The sequence below is a fragment of the Ictalurus punctatus genome, chromosome 17 (assembly GCF_001660625.3).
Source record: "Ictalurus punctatus breed USDA103 chromosome 17, Coco_2.0, whole genome shotgun sequence".
Lineage (NCBI taxonomy): Eukaryota > Metazoa > Chordata > Actinopteri > Siluriformes > Ictaluridae > Ictalurus > Ictalurus punctatus.
The window spans coordinates 10,161,919-10,186,137 of NC_030432.2; the positions used below are offsets into that span (position 1 = coordinate 10,161,919).

General features: G+C 38.9%; 2 protein-coding genes across 8 annotated transcripts in view; one reads left to right on the plus strand and one right to left on the minus strand.

The window, feature by feature from the left end:
- The window catches only part of mark4b (MAP/microtubule affinity-regulating kinase 4b), a 44,617-nt gene extending 27,297 nt beyond the window's left edge, over positions 1–17,320 (plus strand). For 5 of the 7 annotated variants that reach the window (XM_053687387.1, XM_053687388.1, XM_053687386.1 and 2 more), the window contains exons 5-18: positions 259–307; positions 1,342–1,407; positions 2,782–2,852; positions 3,068–3,124; positions 3,294–3,530; positions 4,107–4,226; positions 5,113–5,212; positions 5,774–5,883; positions 5,971–6,151; positions 6,404–6,615; positions 6,968–7,071; positions 8,456–8,731; positions 12,250–12,294; positions 13,754–17,320. In XM_053687387.1, the coding sequence (XP_053543362.1) occupies positions 259–307; positions 1,342–1,407; positions 2,782–2,852; positions 3,068–3,124; positions 3,294–3,530; positions 4,107–4,226; positions 5,113–5,212; positions 5,774–5,883; positions 5,971–6,151; positions 6,404–6,615; positions 6,968–7,071; positions 8,456–8,731; positions 12,250–12,294; positions 13,754–14,078 (1,953 nt within the window). In that variant the 3' untranslated portion in view covers positions 14,079–17,320. Of the gene's footprint in view, positions 1–258; positions 308–1,341; positions 1,408–2,781; positions 2,853–3,067; positions 3,125–3,293; positions 3,531–4,106; positions 4,227–5,112; positions 5,213–5,773; positions 5,884–5,970; positions 6,152–6,403; positions 6,616–6,967; positions 7,072–8,455; positions 8,732–9,709; positions 9,793–12,249; positions 12,295–13,753 lie in introns of all 7 variants that reach the window. The other 2 variants (XM_053687389.1, XM_017490265.3) reach the window with 2 other exon arrangements.
- A 754-nt stretch (positions 17,321–18,074) lies between these two features.
- ckmb (creatine kinase, muscle b) lies at positions 18,075–21,394 on the minus strand. Its single transcript, NM_001245937.1, is given in 7 exon segments — positions 18,075–18,566; positions 18,651–18,840; positions 18,939–19,234; positions 19,323–19,455; positions 19,541–19,695; positions 19,906–20,116; positions 21,347–21,394. Coding segments are annotated over 6 exon segments (1,143 nt in total). The 5' UTR covers positions 20,096–20,116; positions 21,347–21,394; the 3' UTR covers positions 18,075–18,387.
- Positions 21,395–24,219: the final 2,825 nt, after the last annotated feature.

Consider the following 24,219-nt stretch of genomic DNA (forward strand, 5'->3'; position numbering starts at 1 on the left):
TCCATTTTGAATCTGGTTCCTCTTAAGAGTTCTTCCTCATGCCGCCCCAGGATGTTTCTCCATGTTACTGTCATCTCTGGCTTGTTCATTGAGGATCTAAATTTGCATCTGGATTTCTGTAAAGCTGCTTTGTGACGATATGTATTATCTGAATGGGACTGAATTAAATGAAGGATCTTGCACCTTTTGTAACAAGTCAACTTGTTTTCTAATAAAATTACGCAGTTTGCGTAATTCTTTATTCTTTTTTTTCTGCAGCTTTTTCGAGAGGTACGGATTATGAAGAGCCTCAACCACCCAAACATAGGTGAGTCTTTTCAAGCACGTATCTCCATTATGAAACCCCCTCCTCATTTCATCCTCCAAGCTGTCACTCTGGCCCAAGCATAGGAGCCTGCAGTGATTTATTACACCTACAACAGATGAGGTACTGTGTACATGAGGCAGAGTACATGAGTATGTGAGATCTGGACAGTCTTCTTTGTCTCCCATGTGGCCCTTCTCAAAACCACGTGTGTACTATACGGCATGTTCAGTGTATGGGGTTTTCTCTTCTTCCTTGATACACAGATGCTTACGCAAACACACACACACACACACACCATCAAAGACCTTCATTAGTCTGTTGATGAGAAAAAGAAAGTGATTATAGTTATCACTGAAGTGATACAGTTTTTAGCCTGTTTGGCTCGTTCTTTGAGTTTAATGAGTTGTACATATTTGAATAATGAGCCTATTAGAATTGTTGGGTTATGTTAATGAAATAAATTTGTGGGGGACTGTGGAATATAAATTACAGTTTAAAGAAGTTTAAGAAACCTTGTGGTGTACAATAAACAAAAATAAATAAAATAAAAATAAAGAATATAAACAATCATAAATTGTAATGAATCATTTAAACATGGATCAGTCATATTTCATATTCTCATGACTATGAAGCTGTAATTATGAGCACGAGCAGAAAATTCACCACATGAAATACTCCTACTGTGTGGCGTGTAGAGCAGGTTAGTTCCCGATGATAAACGTCTAAACAATGTGCATATGCAGGACTTAACCTGTTTTGTGTATGTGTTGTAATCTGCCCCATTCCGCATACTGCTCTGAGAGGTGATCTATTGCTTACAGTACAGTCAGATTGTTTCTTTATGAATGGTGTGCACACTTTATGAATGAAGTGGATCAAACCTACTTAAAAGGATACCTGATTACAGGAAAAACTTGACTAGCTTCTTATTAAACACCTTCCGCTTGATGAATAGTCTGAAAGATGAGACCGGGATTTTCTGAATTGATTCTGAATCACCCTTCCAATTCTGTGCTGTTGTTTTTTCTGTACAGTTCAGCTCTTTGAAGTGATTGAAACAGAGAAGACACTGTACCTTATAATGGAGTACGCCAGCGGTGGTAAGAAACACTCAAAATGTGAAATCAGGATCTAAAACTAAAACACTTGCTCTCACATGTACATGTGCATACAGAATAAATACACCTTCCCGTTATTATCGTTGTATACCACCTCCATCTGTGTCTTATACAAGATCAAACATGTACTAAGACTACATTTTCCAATCAGTCCTGGCAGAGACCCACACATAACAATAAACGTGTGCGTCACATCAGTCATGCCCTGAGCTCGGCTCTTCTTTTGCACGTCACTGGGTGTTAATGTGTATTAAGCAGTCTTAACCGGGCTTTAAACATTACATACAATGGGGTCCAAAAATCTTGGACAGCTAGTGAAAATGCTTCCAGTTTGCATTATTAATCTAATTTATTAACCTTTTTTTAAATAAATGAATAAAATCATCAGTTGGGTTGGAAAGTAGAATCTTAGAAATATGTACATGAATTTTGTCTAAACAAGTGCTTCGGTGAAAATCAGAAATTTCATTTAAATTTAACTAGTGACCTAGAAATAATCGTCAATCGACAATATTGAGTATTCATAATATTGAATTGTAAATCCCTCTTCCTCTTGAGACTTTTGACCTCGCTGTGTATATGTTGGTCGTTTTCTAATGACAAACGAACTCATTTTCTGCTTTCCACAAATGACAGTTCAGTTGAAATGAAACTGAATCTCAATTTATGAACAGATTATTACATACTAAGTATAGGCATCCCTCCGCTAAGAAGAAATCATTTCAAACACCAATTCCCAAACTAAACAACTTCTAAATTATAGTTTTTTAAACACCATTTGTTTAAAAGCAGTAAACACATGCATGAAAATACCAAGTTTAAATTAAAATAATCCTTAAAATGTTTTTAAAAAATTGTAATTTGTATAAAATTCCTTATTAAAATATGCTTAAAATTCATTTTGTTAGCATGTTTCAATGCATTATTGTAGCAGTTGTTTTAACACACTGCAAAACATCCAAAAATTTAATGTGAAATGTGTCTAAAAACCAATATTTAAATTTAAAGTATATTTCACAGTTATGTTTTACAAAAATATTCTGTAATACAATTTTCGAGTATGATTAAAGTATATCTGCTTACATTTGTGATTTATATATTCTAGGATATTTAAATGATTTAAGAATATTTTAAGTCCATATTTATTAGTACGTATATTTCCATAGTACAATCAAGTACATCTTATTTTTACTAGAGTTATTTACAGTGTATACTCTTTTACTAAGCACTAAGATGGCATATGTAGCTAGGATTTTATATGTTCATGTTCCAAGTTTCTTTTAGCTGTTCTGCTGTACAAGGGTATCGGATAATACGAGGTCTTGATAAACCATTTTTTGGCCTTCCCTGTGACAGGTGAAGTTTTCGACTACCTCGTGGCCCATGGGAGAATGAAGGAAAAGGAGGCACGGGCTAAATTTCGACAGGTAAATTACACTGCCGTCTAATCTCCAAGGCTTTGCTCAAAACCTCTGAGCGTTCTTTTTATTCCACATGACCATGTGGGCATCTGAGCTATGTTTTGCTTATTCAGTATATTGTTAGTAAGAAATGTAAAATGTTTTCTTCATATGGATGTATGGCAGCGTTAATGGTGGTTTTAATAGTCACTTTGTTCTCTGTTTGTATTTCTCTCTTTCAGATTGTATCTGCAGTTCACTATTGTCATCAGAAGAAGATTGTCCATAGAGATCTAAAGGTCATTGATGTTTCTAGTGCTGCCTGTTTCTTTGAAAGCAGCATGCGTTTGTCTTTCATGTTATCATGTTGCGCATACTTTCAGGTTTCACATGACATATTATTTTTGCCATTTTATTTATTCTCTCTCTGTCTGTGCCTATCCCTCTCTTTTCATTACCATCTCTTAGGCAGAAAACCTTCTGCTCGATGCAGATTCCAACATTAAAATCGCGGACTTCGGCTTCAGTAACGAGTTCACGCTGGGCAGTAAGCTGGACACGTTCTGCGGCAGCCCCCCTTATGCCGCCCCTGAACTTTTTCAGGGCAAGAAGTATGATGGGCCTGAGGTGGATATCTGGAGCCTGGGGGTCATTCTTTACACACTGGTCAGCGGATCACTGCCTTTTGATGGCCAGAACCTCAAGGTGAACAAGTTCTCTCCTTGATTTTTCTGCAAACATTTGATTGTGTTGTGGATCACGCCTTGTTTGTGCATGGGGCAGGGGTGGCATGACAGTTAAGGCTCCGAGTTACTGATCGGAAGGTCAGGGGTTCAAGCCCCAGCACTGCTAAGCTACCACTGTTGGGCCCTTGAGCAAGGCCCTTAACCCTCTCTGCTCCAGGGGCGCTGTATCATGGCTGACCCTGCGCTCTGACCAATAAAGACTCAACATCATTATGTTTACGTAGCACGGTCTGACCATCTGGTTGCTTTGGGGCTGTTTTTTTGCCCTTGCTAAACACTATACCTGCTAAGATGGTTCAAACAGTGGTCTGACTGCAGTGATTAATAAAGCATTTGTAAAACAGTTTTTGTTTCTGGAATTTTGTTTCCGGGTATTTCAAAGTACTTATTACATCATTCGTAGACTCTTTCATGCACTGCTTTTGTCTGAGTTATTTGTGATGCAGGTCAAGCACACCCTTTTTTTCTTTTGGCATGCCTGAGAGCATGTGTTGATGGGTTGAATAGAAGGCTGGACTCTGTTCTCTTCCATTAGGAGCTGCGTGAGCGGGTGCTGAGGGGAAAGTATCGTGTGCCGTTCTACATGTCCACTGATTGTGAGAGCATCCTGCGCAGGTTCTTGGTGCTCAACCCTGCCAAGCGCTGTACCCTAGAGGTAAGGTGGACACACTGCAGCTTACTAGACTTCCTGCTAGTTTTGTGCTTTTGAGGCTGAGCCAAAACATGTATTTTTCTAGTTATTTACTTTGCAGACATGTTTAGCATCTTACAAATGATAGCGTATACAATGGCATACAATCCAAGCTTTGTTGGGTAGAATACTCAAACAATGTGATCCACTCATTGATGCAAATCACATGACTAATAATGTCATCTTTTACATCACTTGAAAAGGGCAATATCATGGATTTGGATTACATTTCAGCTATTGATTATTTGGTTTCATATTGTTTGGTGGAGAGTAATATACTCTTTAATTAATTCAAATGCAAAAAGATGTGAACTGCTTTGTACTATTGAGTACAAAATTATTATTTAAGTACTGTTGACTAGTATGTTTATTAGACATTTGTGAAAATAATGCTCCAGATAAGAGTATCCCCTTTTCATCCCCTTTTCTGACGCTGCTTATTTTCTGTCCATTCATTACATGTGTGTTTTAATTTTTTTTTCTTAAATGCTGTATCTAGGAGCTTTTCTTAAGATCTTTAAATCTGAAAATGTGCAGATTAAATGAGGTTGGGTGATATGTTGAGAAGAGGCTACTTTTATGCTTAGTACCACATAGCAATGGTATCACCAAGCACTGCTGACTCACACTAGATTATAGGTCCTGATGAAAGAGGAATGTCGTGTAGGTGGACAAAGCTCTATTGGTGCTTGACGTTTGTAAATGGTCTTTTTCACTTGATTTAATTTGCCAAATTAATTTCACCAAACAAAACTCTGTAATCCCTGTAATTTCTAACAGGTATCAGGCCAAGGGGTATATACATTTTTGCCTGTCTAGTGTAACTTACTGTTGTCTGCTTCTCCCTTAGCAAATCATGAAAGATAAGTGGATGAATGTTGGCTATGAGGTAGATGAACTGAAGCCACACGTAGAGCCTGTGGAGAACTACAATGACCCGGAGAGGATAGGTGAGAATTCCCCATATCTCTGTTTTTGCAGTGCAGAAGAGATTGGGCATGCTTCTGCAGACCCTGATCCTGCCATCTGATCTTTAGATTTTGCTGGAGGCGTTCATTGTCTGGGTCAAGAGTGTTTTGTTTTTTTAGTTATGGATGCATTCCTCAGTGTTCAATACAGAGAATTAATCATGATATAATCACTGTTATCATGTGGGAGTAAACCAAGATTTTTAAAACATTTCTTAATGGAGTAGGAGGTGGGGGGAAAAAAAAACAAAAACTCCACAACCAGTCACAATGGGCCACAAGCTCAGATTTCACTCTCTTTACATACAGTAAACATTACAGTACTTGCAAATTCATCATACATTTAATGTGTGTATGCAGTTTTTTATAGATAGCTCTTCATTTGAACAGCCCTGTGCTGAACTAAAACTAATATCAGTGAGAGCTTGGTTTGTTTTTACTGCCTGACTAGATGTCTTTATTTATTTATTTATTTATTTATTTATCTATCTATCTATCTATCTATCTATCTAAATTTGTGTCTCCTTATTCTCTCCTTCCCAGACGTAATGATAGGGATGGGCTTTTCCCGTGAGGAGATCAGGGAAGCGCTGACCACTCAGAAGTACAACGAGATCACTGCTACTTACCTGCTGTTGAGCCGCAGGAGTGAGGTGAGCATCCTGTGATGTCTGTGTGTGTGTGCGTGCGTGTATACTCTCTCTCCTCACTCCTCTGCACTTACCTGTTTACCTGTACAGGATGGCAGTGAGTCCAGATCGAGTAGTACTCTGTCTTTAGCACGGGTTCGACCCAGTCCGATAACCAATGGTACCAGTAAACACTCCTCCACCTCCTCATCCAGCTCGGCCTCCACCACCCACAGCAAACCACAGCGTAGTGCCTCCACCTACCACCGTCAGAGGCGGCACAGTGACTTCTGTAAGTCTCCAAATGACCTGAGCTGTCCCAACTTGAAAGTAGCAAACTGGTTTGCCATGAAATAAAGTGATTATTAGATAAGACATCTTTGATGTTTAAGACATAACGGTGGAGTCTGGCATATATTTTCATAATTTCTACATCATATTCTTTAATATTCGCATGTATCCCTAGTTCAATTATATGGCTGTTTAGAATACCAGTAAAGTCTTCTTGGAGCTCTAGTGATTTTTTTTTTGTTTTGTTTTGCAGGTGGTCCTGCAGTGACTACAACTCATCCTAAACGTAGCCCCACCAGCACAGGAGAGTCTGAGTTGAAGGAGGAGCGTTTGTCCACGAGAAAGGCAGGCTGCAGTGTGGTGGCCACTCGTAACATCCCACCCTCCAGCCCCATGGTCAGCACAGCTAACAACCCCAACAAAGCAGAGATCCCTGATCGCCGCAAGGAAGCTGTTGTCGCCTCAGTAAACAAAACTCTTGAATCACATCAGCTGTTGTGTTATTGAAGAAGAATGCAAAGTGATTGTACTGAAATGTAGTGTTAAGAAAGGCATTGAATGCTAACCGAATCTACAGCAAACCCAAGTCTTGTACATACAGCTGATACAGCTCATGAAGTGATTAAGACTTATCGAATTAGTTTGTATTGTTAGAGCAGATAACATTTAAACATCTAAGTTTGTGATACTGCAGTACGGTAGACATTCATGTTTAAGGTATTCATTGTAAATATGATAATGTTTATGATATAAATTATAAAAAATATTTATTCAACAAATGTCCTGCTCATCACTTTGCATTTTTATTTCCTTCCAGAGCAACGTACCAGCAAGTGCCATGACCCGCAGAAACACATATGTATGTACAGATCGCTCAGGCACTGATAGACACACCTTACTGCAGAACGGCAAGGAAAACAGGTAATGTGTTTGGGTTTTTTTTTGTCTGTGTGTCTACTAGCATTTACCTTCTGTTCGTCTGAAAACAAGCTGATACCTAGGCAAAGTCAAGAAAAATAGTTATTTTGCATTTAAACATGTGGTATTGTTTATTGTAATATTGTTTATTGTTATTTACTCTGCGTCACAGAGTTTGTGTTGGTGTTTCTACACCTTCATTTTTTCTGTTTCCTGGTCTCTTCCTGTTTCTTTCTCTCTCTGGGGCATACCAACAGTCAGCGATCATTTGACGTTAGGTGCTAGAGAAAGGAGGATGTAGACTTATCAACGTGCGGGTAGCTGTTCTGATCTAGCACTTCCTCTCCAGCACTGTGGGACTAGCGAAAGCATACATCACGCTCACAGAAACAACATAAACATGGTTTACATGCTTGATTGCATTTCTTCTAAACTGCACAACTTCACTGCACATCTGTTGTCATAGTTACTTAAATGATGTGCACTGTTCTGTTCTAGCTGTCATTGTTTAGGTAATGTATTATATACACGCATTATATTTAAAATATTTACTGAATGAAGTGATGACACAATTATGTAGTTTTTATGCATAGCTAAATATTTTGTAACAGGTTTGCAAATACACTCAGCTCTTCTTCAAGGCTCACAAATTGAAATCTGAGCCTCCATTAGAGTCAGATATGTGCTTCTGGCTGTGTGTATAGGCAGCTCTATTAGTGCATGGTTATTTAGAGCGAAAAGTGAAGTGGCCCAAGGCCAGTGGCGAGACAGAGGTGCTGTGTGAGATCTGTTAGTGTAGTGGTAAAGTGCAATGTGAGCATCACTGTGGGGGGGTGGGGCGGGGGAGAAGGGGGCCATGTGGGGGAGGGCAGGACAGTTTCCAAGATTGGCTAATCAAAGACCTAAATTGAACCACAGCAGCTGAACAGCCATACGTCTGTAGATCTGTATATCTCTTCCTGTTTAGTCTTTACTTTATTCTCCATCTCCATTCCTTCCACCTTATCGTTCCGTCTCACGTGGCATGTAGGTCTTCGTGTCCTGGAAGTACTATTTGCAGTTTCCCTCACACTGCTCCGTCCTAACACTCTCCTAACTTGCTCTCTTATGATCAGCTATGTGTGTTGTCTGCTCAGGAGAACCAGCTGTATCTGTCGTCAGAGAGAATAAATAAGAGACTGAGATAGAAGAATCTCATAGCCGGGTGACTCGGCGCATTCACGCATGATTGATTTCAATGATTCTGCCACGCTGTTGAAGGCCCCATCTGTCTGTTATCTGATCATCTTGCTCCTCCTGCCTTATAACTGCACTCAGTTTGTCATGTCTCTCTGCTACCTATAACTGAAAATTTGTTTTCTTTTTTTTTTTCCCCCTCTTTCTCCAGCTCACATTCACACCGTTTACCTCCAGCCTCTCCCTCCACACACAGCATATCTGGGGCGGGGGTGGCTTCATCCTCCTCAGCCGAACGCTCCCGCCTGACCCGAGGTTCCACTGTCCGCAGCACTTTTCATGGCGGTCAGCTCCGGGAGCGCCGGGTGCCTGCGCATGCCCCACCAGCCTCCCCCACTTTGTCCCGCGCTGCCAGCCCGCTGCCCCACACCCGCACCCGCGCCACCTCAAACCTCTTAAGCAAACTCACCTCCAAGCTTACACGCAGGTAAGACGAGACAACAGACTACAGGACAAGCATGCATATGTGGAACAGAGAGAGGGTGTTTGTTTTGTTGTTTTGTTTTGTTTTGTTTTTTTCTCTCCATAGTGTGCAGAGGTGAACTGAACTGATTTCGTTCTGACAAAATGTTTTATATATATAATATATGTATATTCTGTCACACAGCCTTCCTTCAGGCAGACCTGTTCATGAGTTATCGGCTTTTTGTGTATATAATCAGTGAAATTTAAAATCAACCGTGTTAAAAGATTGTTAAGTCTCTATTTTGTTGGACGGACAAGTAGATGGGTTCACCCTTGTCCACAAACCGCTATAATGAACAGCTCTTTACAGTAGGTTTACAGTACATCCAGCAAAGTTATTTTCTGAGCATGAATGAAGAACATGTATTTTACAAGAATGCATTAAAGTAAATGGATTAATCTAGAAGATCTTGATCTCTTCGATTCAGATGATCTGCTAAAAATATGAAATCATCTAGCAGGAAATGTTGGCTCTTCTAGCTAAAGTCAGGAGGTGTTCCTTGTTTCCACTGAAACAGCTTTTTACAATTTGGTTATCCGCCTAAAAGCCATAATTCATACCTCCCTTACTACCTAGGAACTGAAAATCAATGCCAGTAGGCAGTAGGAACTTTTTTTGTGTAATCAGCTAACGATGATCTTCACATGAGGCAGCATTATCCGAATAATTGTGTGCATATGCTGCATTACCTCTCCTTCAGTGCCCCTTCTTTATTAACCAAGTGCTTCTAACTCTCCCAGTGCACATTATTGCCTCTTTCTTAGTTTCTTGGCTCAATTCGGGTGCTCTGTCTTTTTTGCTTTTTTTCCTTGGCAGTTAGTTTCCTTGGCAGTCTTGTTTCTCTGTCAATCTTTTCTGCCCTCTCACTCTCTCTTTCTGTTTCTGTCTCTCTTTCTGTCATAATATCCTCTTTCCTACTTTCCCCTTTCCATCTCCTAGGGTCAATCTTGACCCTTCTAAGCGTCAGAGCTCAAACAAGTCCGTCTCTGGCTGCCCTCTGCCACATGGATCGAAAACAGTTAGTAAGTCTTCCCATCTTTCCACCTTTCCATCTCCCCTGCCCCCCTTCCTTTCTGCACACCACACCCATGTTCAGTGCCTTTTCTCTGGAACTGAGGAGTAGAGCTCCCCCTTGAGGCCGTTGTCACTAGCACGTCTGAATACACAAAGAAATGTTGATATATGGGTGCATCTCAAAAAATTGGAATATTGTGGAAAAGTTATTTTTTTTCTGCAGTTTAATTCAACAAGTGGAACTTTCATATTTTCTAGATTCATTACACATGAAGTGAAATATTTCAAGCCTTTTTTTCTTTTAATGTTAATGATTACGGCTTACAGCTCACGGAAATCAAAAGTACAGTATTTCAAAATATTAGAATAAAGAATTTTATAATACAGAAATGTGGACCTGAGATGAGCTCTAATCAGCTAATTAACTCAAAACACCTGTAAAAGGTTTCCTGAGATTTAATATCTCAGTCTGGTTCAGTACACACAACCACAATCATGGGGAAGACTGCTGACTTGACAGTTGTCCAGAAGACACTTATGGACACCCTCCACAAGGAGGCTAAGATGCAGGTGTGCTTGGTTACTAGGGGGCACTGTAATATGGGCTGCATCTCTGCTTTGTTTTTGTTCCTTCTTATTTTTCCTGGTCCAGTGGCATGCTTAGACCAGTTCATGTCATGATTCATCTTGTGACTCGTTTGTGAAAAACTCGAACTTTTGAACCATTGAACCATAAACTCAGCTGCCTATTTGAGCTCATTTTATTCATTGCAAGAATACTATGGTGATATTTATGGTGATAAGTCTGATATATTTAGTAAGAGCATTTAGACTGATCACTATGCAGGCTAAATCTTAATTACTTGTCCAACCAGCTTAATGGATATTCTTGTGGATAATAGCGACAGCAAGTCAGAACTGGATACAACAGTGCCCGGAAACTGCCAGTGTCTTCAGGCAACAAGTTATGATAGGTTTCTGCTGTATCATGTTTGGGTGCTTTGAGCACCAAATGTGTGGGGTTGTAAACATTTACTCAAATAAATATACTGTTTTATTAGGATATGTAAGAGAATGTAGATATTTAAAGGAGACCTATTATGCTGCTTTTTGTAAGTTGTAATGTAAGTCTCAGGTGTCCCCAGAATGTGTCTGTGAAGTTTCAGTTCAAAAAACCCCACGGATCATTTATCCATGCTAAAAATGCCCCTTTTTGGGTGGAAGCAAAAACACACTGTTTTTGTGTGTCTTTCTTTAAATGCAAATGAACTGCTGCTCCCCGCCCCTTTTCCAGAAGAGGGCTGTGATTCGGACACTACGGCAACAACAAATCAGGAGAGCCAATATGACTGCCACCATAAATACCGGTGTTCAGCCCTATATGTATGAACCAGAATGTATGAATTATACAGGCATTAAGTGTTTCCCGGTTAAAAATAAAATGACGACATAGCTCTGGTCTCAGAGCTGTGAAGACAACCAGAGACTATGATAACTTTAGCTGCATTAGCCGTGGAGTCTGCTAAAAGCACATTGGGAAAGACAATTTGCAAACATTCACAAAATATAAAGTGCGATACTTGCGTCTTCTGGATATGAAGCTGGATCACGAACAGTTGGTACTGATCCATTCTTAGGAATCAACTTTTCAGCAAATCCAGCTTTGTATTGACCCTCATTCACAAAGCAGTCTGGTGCAAAATGATTCGCACAAACATACACGAATGTAGCTATTTTTTGGGGCACATTTCCTTCAAAAATAAAACTTCTCCACTGCGTCTTCAGTGGCTCTGATGCCGGGAGTACATGAAGACTCCTATGTTCATTCTTACAGCCTACAACACAACACTTACAAAGCTTACGAAGCTGAGACATTCTTCTCATCACTGTAACTGCTCCAGCACAGAGAACATAGCGGACAGTTTGCAGCTCACTCAGGGGAGGAGCTATGATAATAGGTCAGAGTCCGTCACCAGTCGTGGGCGGGGCCTGTTCTAATGTGACGTCACATTGGATAGAAAACACAAACGACTCATTTTGAGACACTGTTTATGATTTATGGGGAAGATAAAAAAAGGAGTGGGTGGATGTTAACCATTATAGGGTGGTTGTGTACACACACAGCCAACACACATTTATGTTCATACAAAATGTAAAACTGAATTTTGCATAATAGGTCCCCTTTAATTCTTGACTAGGTCTTTAGGTAACCAGTATTCCCCAAACTACGAATTCTAAGCAAATTGGCACATGTACAAATCCACGTTTACTGTAAATAGTGATATTACATTGGTTATTATATAGTTAATATAAATGGTTCATATTATTATTCAGGTACACATGCTCATTAAATATATGTAGATATTCCACTTTGTCTTCTTATTAGCAGTGATTAATGGGTTTAATGGAGAGTGATGCTCTCTATCAGCTGATTCCTAACTCAAATTTTTTTTTTTGTTCTTGAGGGTCACAGACGAACCTGAGAGAGTCTGCAGATCTCCGGTCACAAGGTAAGGAGTGTATAGACTTAATTTGAACGTTTTCCATCATTCCAGACCAAAATTTCAGTTATGTTTACTTAACTCAGAATAGAATATTTCCAGCTGTGTGAATCTGTATTACAGATGCAGACGAGAACAGAGTCAATTAAGACTTTTTCCTTTAGATCTTCTGTGCACTTTTTATAGACAGTGAAGATTTAAACGTAGCTGATGAACTTAGGAGCAGTTTTCTGAACACAGATTAAATGTAGAAAGTGTCATTTGTCTGTAATTTATTTCCAGCTCTCTGAGATCTGTGTTCACAAAACCGACTCTAACCATTAAAACTGATTCTCTCTCCTCCCCTCAAACGCCCCAGAAGCAAACTGTCAGGTTAAGAGCACCAGGTAATTTTTTTTTAAATATATGACCTGTGCATATACCCAGAGCATCTACTCTGTGCACTTTGTGTGATGTGCACCACCTGTTAAATATCTAGCATTTTATTTTTAGAGTAGACCCCCTTCCTCCATCTGCCCCCATCCCCTTTGACCCGTATGCACTTTCTAACTGCAGATATTGCTTGAAATGAGAACCCTTAAATTGGACATTAACTGAAAGGCCATTAAGAACATCATTATGATTAACTTGGTGTGGTTTGAAGGTCGTGCTGTGTGCCTGAATTTATGGTGGTTGATTTGTAGAACTTTGCTACATGCTTGCTGGTTTTGTTTGTGGGTGACTGAGAACAAACCCAACTGCGTTCATCAACAGAGTCCATGCTGTCGGTGAACGCAGTTCTGTATCAATGCTTGATGTTAAGCATGTTTTAAGTGCGAGTTCGGAGACCTTGCAGAAGATATCGCATTTGTATAATATATGTATAATTACATGTTTAACAACTGTGTGACATTGAAGGACTAAATGTAAGTATCTCAGGTTTCGGTGTGTAAAGAGTGAGTATGCGGACATATGTAGACATATGCACTGCAAATACTTACAGTGTAAAAACATATTAGGAATGTATATTATATATTTAGATACATGTTATTAATATGCATTGTAATGGGAATAAAAATATATTCCTCTTTTAGTATTCAAATCTTCAAAGAGAGACGCATAAATAAATATCAGAGCAATGAGTAAAAATATGAGTAGTTATATTAGTAGTTACTGTTATAATATGATAGTCCTAATTGATTAAACATTTACATGTAATACCAAATGTTTATTGGATATCAACTTGCTACGAAAAACCTGCAGGTAAAACAATGAATTTATCAAATTGTTTAATTCAGAGCATGTTCTTTCATTGTCTTGCAAGAATTCTAACATATACCCTTCTTCCACCTCCCTCCCCTCCCCTCCCCACCCCAACCACTATCCACCCATTCGCCACATATTCTGCCCACACCTCTTTTCATCTCCTATGTTTCATTTCAACCCACCACCTCCCCAAACATTCCCTTCCTCTTTCTCTCTCTCACAGTCGCCATCTATCTGGGTATCAAAAAGCGGCAGAGCCCCGGCCCCCCCGATGCGGCTGGGATGTGAAGGTGCAGAGCGCGCGGGATCCAGCCGAGGTGGTACTGGCAGTCCGTGAGGCGGCGCAGGGCTGCGGTTGCCAGGTGCACCAGGCTGGTCCGTTCCTCCTCTCCTGCACACACGGTGCTGCCGGCTCCCGGGTAGCATTCGAGGCTGAAGTAGGCCACCTGCCTACAGAGGCCAGCGGGGTCCGATTCAAGCGCCTATGGGGGGCGCCAGTCGCTTTTCGGGACATTGCTACCAAAGTGTCCAAAGAGCTGGAGCTTTAAACGGCAACAGTGGGCAGAAGGGTATGGAAGCAAAGCCGGGGACAATATAATGGCAACCTCCCTACACCCACTCGTACAGACTCTGAAACAAACATGGAGAGCATCATGGTTGCCACATACAGGCCCAGCTGAAAGAAATCCCCTCCCCACTGATTCCTACTCTGTGTCTTAGCCAAGCTATTTGCTATTCCAGTTTTGACAGACATTTATCATCACCACGGCATCTCAGCCCTTCATGTCATTTCCTTTTAACAGCTGCTATTACATTTTGAACATTTCTTTTTGTTCCTTTAAAACTTGCACCATCCTGAACACTTCGATTATCCAACATTTCCTGAAGACCAGTTCTTTTGTGTGTATTTTATATTAACATTTTCTGTGGATGGAAAAACAGCCTAAACACAGGTTTAAGAGCTGCCTAATTGGAATAAAAATCTGTATAAACCTGTGAGATTTGGGGATAAGTGATGGCTGCTCTTCTGAGCCACTAACATTGTAGCCTTTGTGGCTTTTTGTTTGTCTGCGTTTCAGCAGTTGTTCTCAGTAATGCAACTTCTCTTGTTGTACAGTAGCACTTTAGGGTTGAGTGAGAATCACTTTTTTTTAACTGTGTTTCCCCTTAAATCAGGGGTTGTCCAGTCTTATCTGGAAAGGGCCGGTGTGGATGCAGGTTTTCCGTTCCAACCAAGCAGAAACCACACCTGAGTCTACTGAAAGCCAAGATCAACTGATTTAAAAGGTGGATTCAGCTGTGGCTTCTGCTTGATTGGAATGAAAACCTGCATCCACACCAGCCCTTTGCGGATTAGATTGAGCACCCCTGCCTTAAATGGTACACTGCGCCTGTCAAGCCAAGTCAAAACACAACACACCTTCTGTTGTTCTGTAAGTATTATGCTGGTGAGAAGCCTCTGTTATACAGCCAATAGAGGATCCTGCTAAACGGACACAAAACTGCAGCTTTCCATTGATTTGTTAGAAGCATTCACCATCTTAAACAAGGAAATATTTACATGCACTGTGCAAAATTGCTTCAGCATTCATTTGTATAAAACCCTGGAGCGTACAAATCTAGCTGTAGCCTTGGATCTGTCACCTAACAGTTGTAGATGTACTATATTTTTGATAATGTGACAAGTGTTGGGGTGCTAAAACATCTGCCAAATTATCCTGTGATATAATTTCAGCACTGTTTGATGTAAATTACTTTGTATTCCTAGCTCAAAATGGCCTCTCTAAGTCAGTGTCATTATTACTGTGTGCCGTAGTGCGCTGATGTAGTGATATTAGCGTGTGAAGAGATGTACTGACCGCCCGGTGCCAGCTATCCTTCATGAAATTATAGCTGTACAGTTCCTGTGAGCACTGTTCTGAAATGTTTGTTAAGGCACAAGGGCTATCTAAAGAGAGTATGTTCCTAAATTTCACTGAACAATTTGTGAACAGGAATTGTTTTATTGTGAGCCACAATCTACTACCATGGTAAAAAAAATAATAATAATAATAATTCTAAAACCAAGATTAAAATTTTTTATTTATTTTTTTTTTCTTCAGATTTTGATTCTTACTTGTTAGTCTATGGAAACTTCAAAAATTTTAGCAAGCATATTAAATATACTCAAATTAATTTCTTATTATGAGATTATTTTAAGAACTATAACATCAGTACCTTATTTCTAGACATATTTGTTAATCTCCAGTTTGAAGTTGTCTTATTCTGTTGGCAGATAATTTAGCTTCTATAAACAAATGCTTGGAATTATTTTCTAATAGAATAATACAATTTTAAACTTGAAATTTGTAAAATTGCCTACCGGTAGATATCTATAAATTGTAATATTCTCATAATAAGAAATATTTGCTAAATTTGCTTATAATATAAAAAAAAATTAAATCAGCTTAAAAGCCATGTCTTTTTGATCGAGGCTCTGGAGTAGAAAAACTCTTGGGTTTCTTAGGCTTGCTGTTTATTGGTTCCCTGGTTGTACTGGCGGTGTTGATCAATGATTTATGCATTGTGACGTGTTTTTAACATGGATGCCAGAACGTGCCAATTCATGTTTACAGTCAAGGAGCATTCACAATTCACAGCTCAGTGTGCTTCTTTAATGACTTGGTGCCTTGCTGATTCAATTAATTGTCACCAAGATTCTGGGATTACATAAAACCAAATGATACACTATTTAAAAATCTGGTCGCGGATCCGGTCAGAAGCAAATGCAGTCCAGGGCAAAGCCTTAAAGGTTGAACTGGTCTCAAGTACTTATAAATGGGGGCATATAGCGTGAACCTAGAAAACATATGAAAAATCTCTCTATTCCAGCCGAGTGTGTGCGTGTGCGTGTTTATGTATGTCTTTGTGTGTAGGGGGATTGAATTTTCAATTAAAATAAAAACACTGTGTGGCTTTTGTTCTTTAGTTAATAAACATAAGTAGTCTTAACCCCTTAAACTAGCGGGACAGGTGGGCGGGTCCAGTTATACATTCTTCACTCCTGTATGTGCATACATTTCCTATTGGTTTCACTGGAATTGCAAAATAATTCATCATAGTTACAAAATATGAATGTGCTTAAGGGGTAAAGTACTCAACACTGTTATGTTAAGCCACTGTTTCACAAACCGGTCCTCAGGGATCCCAGATACTCCACATTTTGCTGTGTCACAGCTCCCAGTACACCTGAACACTGGATAATCCTGAAGACCTGGTGCGGGTGTGTTGGGAGGAAGGACTGAGGACTGGTTTGGTAAACACTACAATAAGTGTTGTGTTCACTATGTTCTTTGGTGAAATAATAAAAAATAATAGCCTCTGCTGGTCATGTGGCTTGTCATGACATCAAAATAAGAAGTAGCCTTAGTTACCCTGAGCAAAAATGCCTTTTTTTCTTGTGTGTATGTGTGTGTGTGTGTTACCTTCCACATATGTAAAGTGTCAAAAACATTATGTATTTTTGTTTTGCTCCATTTTTAAGCAGGTTAAGTTAAAAGAAGTCATTTTCTGCTTAAAAGTAAGACTGCCTGCTAGGTTAGCATTGGCAGTTTTGACTCCTGAGGTAAATCATCGCCTACTGTCTCTTCTCCTCCTGCAAGGCTAACTGACTGTATAAATATGTAAAATTGTGTAGGTAAATTATGATTTCATTTTGTTCTTTTAAAAGTTTTAGATTATTTTTCTGCTTGTATGTGAACAGAAAGGGGAACAGCTGAGGTGACTGAGGAATAAACTCATTGACTTTAAAGCCTGTCTGTGCTTTATGTGTTCACCACTAACAATGGAACAGTGTCCATGCCAATATTTTAAACTATATAACTGAAGAAAAAAAAAAAGAAGAAAAAAAGGGAGGTAGCATGACAAGGAAAAGAATGACTCTTTGCTCCATGTATATATAATTAACTAAAACCATGCCAGCTAAAAGACCTCTGCAGCATAACAGAACTACCAGTTTTTCCCTTTATTTACCTGTCTTTATGTGCACAATGTGCATCTCTGGGATGATACGATGCACCAATGATCATGAGAATTTGTGCTGTTTTGTGCTGGGGGACATAGATGGCAAAAAGTGCTCAATCTATAATTTATTAAACTCTTTGTGTCTATTCATGGTTCAAATATTTTTATTTAGACAATCAAATAAAGCAAAAAAAGTAATTTTGCTAGCTAAAAAGGTCACTCAAAGTAAATATTAAAAGGTTTCATTCTTAAAGTAAATATCAAAAGGTTTAATTAAGTAATATCTTGATTACATTACATTTATAATACTTAGTATATAGCAGTATTATAATACTTATGACAAATTGCACTCAAAAAAAAACTTTTAGCTTTATGGGAGGAATCCATATTTTCATAAATCTTGAGATGAACAGGTTAGATTCATTTTTTTTTTAAATCCTGCTTTCTAGAACAAATTATGTTAATAATTCCCATTTTTAATAATAATGATTGTCGTTTTGTGGTCACACATGAGATAGAATTAGGAGCCATAACACATAGAGTTGATTGTTTCATGGGGCTTTTAATTACTTTGTACAATCAAAACAAAGGTGAATACAGCACAGTCAGAGCTTCCTGATCTATGCGGCGATTTGATCCCAAGATGTTACAGGAAGATTGAAAAAGAGTGACAGTAAAAAGGAGGAAAAGAAAATGGTTAATGGGGAAAAGAGAAAATATGTAAAGTAAGAAAGAGAGGGAGCAGGATGTAGTTCTCTTGGAAATGTCAGTCAGGAGCACGTCTCCTGCTCGTTTGCTCCTTAGATGGTAAGGTTACTCATAAGAACAAATACAAAAAGAAACACTACTTCCACTTTACTTCTGGGCAGGGATCATGTCATCGATAGACTCGCCCTTCTCCAGCTTCTTCTCCATCTCAACCATGAGCTTCACACCATCAACCACCAGCTGTACCTGCTGCACTTCGGATGAACCCAGACGGTCAGCATTGGAGATGTCGAACACGCCACCAACAGAAGCAGTATCCACACCACCTGGAAAAGTGAAAAATGACGGTCAAGCAGTTCAAAGTATTCAGTCGGGAGGTCTGGGCGGTTTGCAATAATAACAGTATATACCTGTGCCACGCTTCTGCAGACGGAGTCTGGTCAGGATCTCCTCAAATTTGGGATGTGTGCTGAGCTTGGGCAGCTTGACGTGCACACCACCACGCAGGCCAGTACCCAGGTTAGATGGGCAGGTCAGGACGAAACCAAGATGCTCATTCCACATGAATCCATGGTTGTGCTTCTTGAAGATCTCCTCAATCTGTGAACGTGCAGAACAAGGATGTTAATTCTTTGAGTTCTATTTAGTTCTGTGTTTTCAGACTTCTGGATGTCTTTCAGGACATCTGGATGTCTTACCTTCTGTAGACCAACGCAGAACCTCTTGAAGACCTCCTTCATGTTGCCACCCTTCTGCATGGAAATGACACGCAGATGGTCCTCTTCATTCACCCAGACCAGGAAGGTCTTGTTGTCATTGTGCCAGATGCCTCTTGCATCAGGCCAGTCACGAGCCATACCAGCAGCCAACAGCAGTGGAGAGACAGGCTTGTCAAACAGGAAGTGGTCAGCGATCAGCTGTTCCTGCTCCTTGTCAGTCATGTCCTTCAGGGGGTAGTACTTGCCCTTGAACTCACCATCCAGGCTGGTCAAAGCTGTGAAATGAAGCAGGACCAAAGCTTACTTTTTACCAGTGGGAATGTACTGTAACTAGCTGCTGGTAGATTGATGGCTGAGACTCACCCTCAATGGACAGCTTCTCCACAGCTCTGCGCTCACCACGACTGTTGGTGGGGGGCAGGGTGAAACCCTTGATGCTGCGGCCAGTACGTACACGGCTGCTCACAACGTAGTTGGGGTCAAGATCATCACCACCCTACATAAAGAATGGAGGACGTCAAGAAAATATTATACCTACGCAAAATCCGTAAGATTTTGAAATTTTTTGTATTTTTCCACACCTTCAGGTTCTCCCAGTTCAGATCAGTATGGTGCTTGTCGGTGGGCTTGTAGCCACTATGACGGTCGGAAATGATAGGGTCGAAGAGATCCTTGAAGACTTCGTAGGACTCCTCATCACCGGCAACACAACCAACGGTCATAATAAAAGGATGACCTGGAGACAGAATAAAAAATAGCATGTCTTATGAAACTCTAATGGAATTGAGATGCCTTTAATACTGGAATTTATCTAAAATTTGACATTAGTCATTTAAATTAAACCTTATCTAACCTAAAATTATTATTGTGGTAGTGTAGCTAAAATGTTCCAAGATGGAATGGTGCATTGCTAAGACCAACTGTGTATTTGTACAGGCCTGCTTACCAGGGTTGTCCACACCAGTCTGGATGCAGTCGTCAAGAGTGAAGCCGCTTGGGGTAGACTTTCCTCTCAGCTTGTTGTAAATGTCCTTGGTCAGTACCTTGGACATATGGTTGTTGTGCAGGGAGAGGTCAGGGTACTCCTCCTCCATAGGAAACTTCATCTTGTAGTCATTGTTGCAGTTCTTAGTCATGATTGCAGTTTTTTAGATGATCTGTGAAAAGTGCATGGGTAACAAATAATGTAAAGGCTACTTTTTTTTTTTTTTTTGCTAACAGAGACCTATAATTATTCCTAGCAGTCAGGGGTGACATATTTGGGCCTTGTCACACAGTAACTAGTAAACCTGGGTCACACAGTAACTAGTTGTCTGGCTAACTGAAACTAACGTTTCAAGTTACTGCATAAAATGGTTGGGGCATGGTCCACATGCTTATATGTATCAGACCACAGATGATATTTTTAGCATGACTGCAAACTCTGTCCAACTAGTATATGCACCTCTCTCGTTTCTTTGGGGGTTGGTGTACATGAATATTTGAACCAAAGTTAGAACTCTGTCCATGTCAGAAAGCATAATCTCCCATTGTTAATGACAAAAAAAAACCTCTTTCATACTAGTGTTGATGTTGGTTGAAGAGATTATCATGACTCGAGCACACAATTACAAGAAATATTCTACAGAATGAATTTAAAATGAAAATTTCATGTTCTCTGCATTTTGTTTGAACAAGGACATTATATTTGAAACATACTTGGAAAATTAAACACACTCTAAATCATACCCTAAGTCATATTGCCCTTCTGCCATAGCAGCTGACCTTACATAACAGGTGTCACTCATACACACACACACAGCTAATTCTAGCTTAGATGGCAAGACCACTCCAGCTGTTCTCACATATTTTTTATAGAATATAATACATTTTTTAAGAATTATATTATTTTTGGTGCTCTTAAACCCCTTAAATTCATACCATATTATTCAGTTATTTATTTTAAAGCATGTTATTCATTAACGTCTATGAATTATTCAGTAAATAAACTAGATAGACTAATAGGAAAAGTCTTATAGTTACAAGAGTGAGACATTTGTCGACAGGTCTTGGGAGTTTAAGGGGTTACATGCTTGGCTCATTTCATATTTCATTCCATGTAAATAAAATGGACTAACACTGGTTTCAATATACAACAGAATATTTTTTTCTCCATCAGGAATCCAGCAAAAAAAAAAATGTAGAAGGCTCTAAATAATCACACCACAACCCCATAGACTGATGAATTTTTAGCAATTTCTGTTGAAAACTGTTGGATACTTTCATTCAAAATTGTTTTTTTTTTTTTTTTACATTTGTTTTTTTTAAATCCACCATTAACTGTGCTTTCAGCACAAACATTACCCAATTCCCACATGCCTCAATCTGTATTGTCGCCATTGCTTTACCTGCACGAGAGAACAAGGTAACAGTCCTTGGGATCAGATCCTGTTCACCAAAGCCAATGTAGGGGTTGCCCAGCTCTTCAAAATGTCAGACCTTGGTTTATATACTCCAATGGTTAATGCCTATTGGCTGCACAGTCCATGCATGCTCTCAATCTATTGGAGATTAGCACTCTCTGTTAGGAGGCTTGGATTCTAAAAGGAAAGAACCGACATCACAACACCAGAGACAGGGTGACAGCTGTTCCCGCCCATGCACCTTCTGCCTGTCCCTGTCTGGTTAGTGACAAAGGGAGTTGTGGAGAAGTTCCCAGAGAAATTCAAAACCAACATTTCCTGTCTTAAAGATTTGATAACTGTTAAGGCATCTGTGTTGAAGAATATTTTGTCAATACTTTGCTTGTAACTTATTAGGTTCAGAGTTACCTTGAAAAGAGTCACTTGGATAGAGGCTCATCGGGGCTCAATTATTTATAGCATTTTCCCATTTGACACATGCTTCTAAGCAACTTAGAACTGAAGCAGGATGCAGTTCAAGCACGTAGCTGACCAGTTGAGGGTTAAAGGCCGTGGTTAAGGACCCAACACTGGGCTAGCTGAAACGTAGCCCAACCTTAAATGAGCTACCACATTGTTTTCATAGAAGTTGGAGCACCGGATGACCATATATATATATGGATGTGTGTGTGTGTATGTATATATATATATATATATATATATATACACACACACACACACTTTCTTCCTATATTTTTCCTTTGCATGCATGAACTTTGGAAATGTAATTCACAAACATAGTATGCACTGTAACACTGATTATATATAATATAATGTCATATGAATATGCTAAATATAAACGTTTGATTGAATTTAAACTTCTTTTCCCTAAATTAAAGTAAATCAGAATTGATCCAAATTGGTCCAAAATAATGTTATTAATTTAGTATATCTTGCTTATTTCCAGAAGCTGTAAGACCTATCTCAAGCATTTTGCTTACCTGAGGCAGGCTTACTGAAAATTCATTTCTTGAATTGCTCCAAACTTTGAAATAGCATTCTAGAGAACATTGAGAACACAAGCTCTATATACATATCCACATTATATCCACACTAAAACTGATAAGTTTAGTTTATTTGGTTTTCATGGGACTTTCATTTTATCGTATTTCTCATGAATTGTAGTGTGAATGAGTTTGCAAACATCTGTGTGTGATGGCCAGTGATGGCCAGGAGTCTCACCCATAGTGTATTACCTCCCTTATGCCTAATGTTTCTGGGTTCAGCTTTGGATCCGTCATGATCCTGTCTAGGATAAAGCAGTTAATGAATAAATTAATGACTTGTAGTCATTATCACGGCTAACTCAGTAATTATTGTGGATTATTTAATAATGTACTTTACTAGGTATACTTTGTTTAATTTTGTAATATTTTCCTTTTTTTAAAGCACATTGAAATGGTGCTATATAAATAAAATTGTTATTATTATTATTATTATTATTATTATTATTATTTTATTAATACCGATAATAATACATGTACATTTTATTAATGGTAGTAAGTGAGGAAAAATCTGGAATATTTGTCCAACTAAATTAGATTCCATAATGATTTATAACATCAGTTGTCATACCTGCATGACCCTAACACTGCAAACCAGAGCATGTTAAAAAATAATAACAACATATTGTACAGATAAAAAAGTTTAGGTATTATATGACACTTGTACCCTGTCACAATTGTTTTTAGATTAATATTGTTATTGAAAATCCAAAGTTACCATAAAACTTCATTGGAATGGAAGATTTCTGTATTCATTTTAAATAAGAATTGATAATTGGTATGTGATACATGTTGCTTGGACCCCTGTGTATATAGTGAAAATTTCAAGGCGAATAATATGGGACTCTTTCCAGACAATTCAAATGCATTTACAATTGCTGAAAGAGCCTGAAAATAAACCAAAGGCACATCATGTAACTTGATCCACTGTGGGGAATTGTTCATTGACTAGTTGTATTATGTAATAAAATGTGACTGGTTGAATTTATACATTTTTGCACAGCATAATACTGAGCAAATGCATTCAATTGTTAGAGGAAAGAATGGTTTCTGACAAGATACATTCATTTTATTTGGATTCTCCAGCTTGCACTTTTGGTCTTTGAGGCCATAGTTCTATGGAAAGGAGGGGATGAAATGAAGCTGGAACGTGCGTATGTGCCAGTGCCTACCTCTAAAATTAGTAACCACTTGGTTTCAACTGCCTGGCATTGAGAATGAACTGATACATACTGGTGATAGATTCAAGGTTGTAGAAGAGCAGGTGACTGATTTTATGGGGGTCCCCATCACTGTAGGAATTCCTCTTTCCTCTTACACACAGCAAAGCTCTTGGAAGGAAATTTGGGGGGATCTTCTGAAATTTGGGACGTGTCGTTTCTGGAAGTTTAGGTTTATAAGTACATGCTGCATGTGTGGTACAGACCGTCCATTTGGTGCAAAGTGCTTGCTGTCACAAACCTGAATTGTGCAGTATTTCTACAATGCTATAAACTAACCTTATAATCAATGCAAACGTTGCAATATAAAATTAAGATGTCTTATCGTGCAATACACAGAGATTTAATGTAAAACATTTTACACAACTCTTAGCAAGATCAGAAAAAAAATCTTTTTAAGATTATTTTTAAACAATTAATTATGAACATGCTGGCTCCTTAATTTGAGCTCCAAGGCTATCCTGGCTACTTAGGGAAAACAATGAAGACAAAAAAAAACACTTTAAAAGCTGCAAAAATAGAAACAATCACTGAAACCTTTCCAAATGAAACTGCAAAACTCATGACAGTTCCTCCAGAATTATGGGATTTTGTG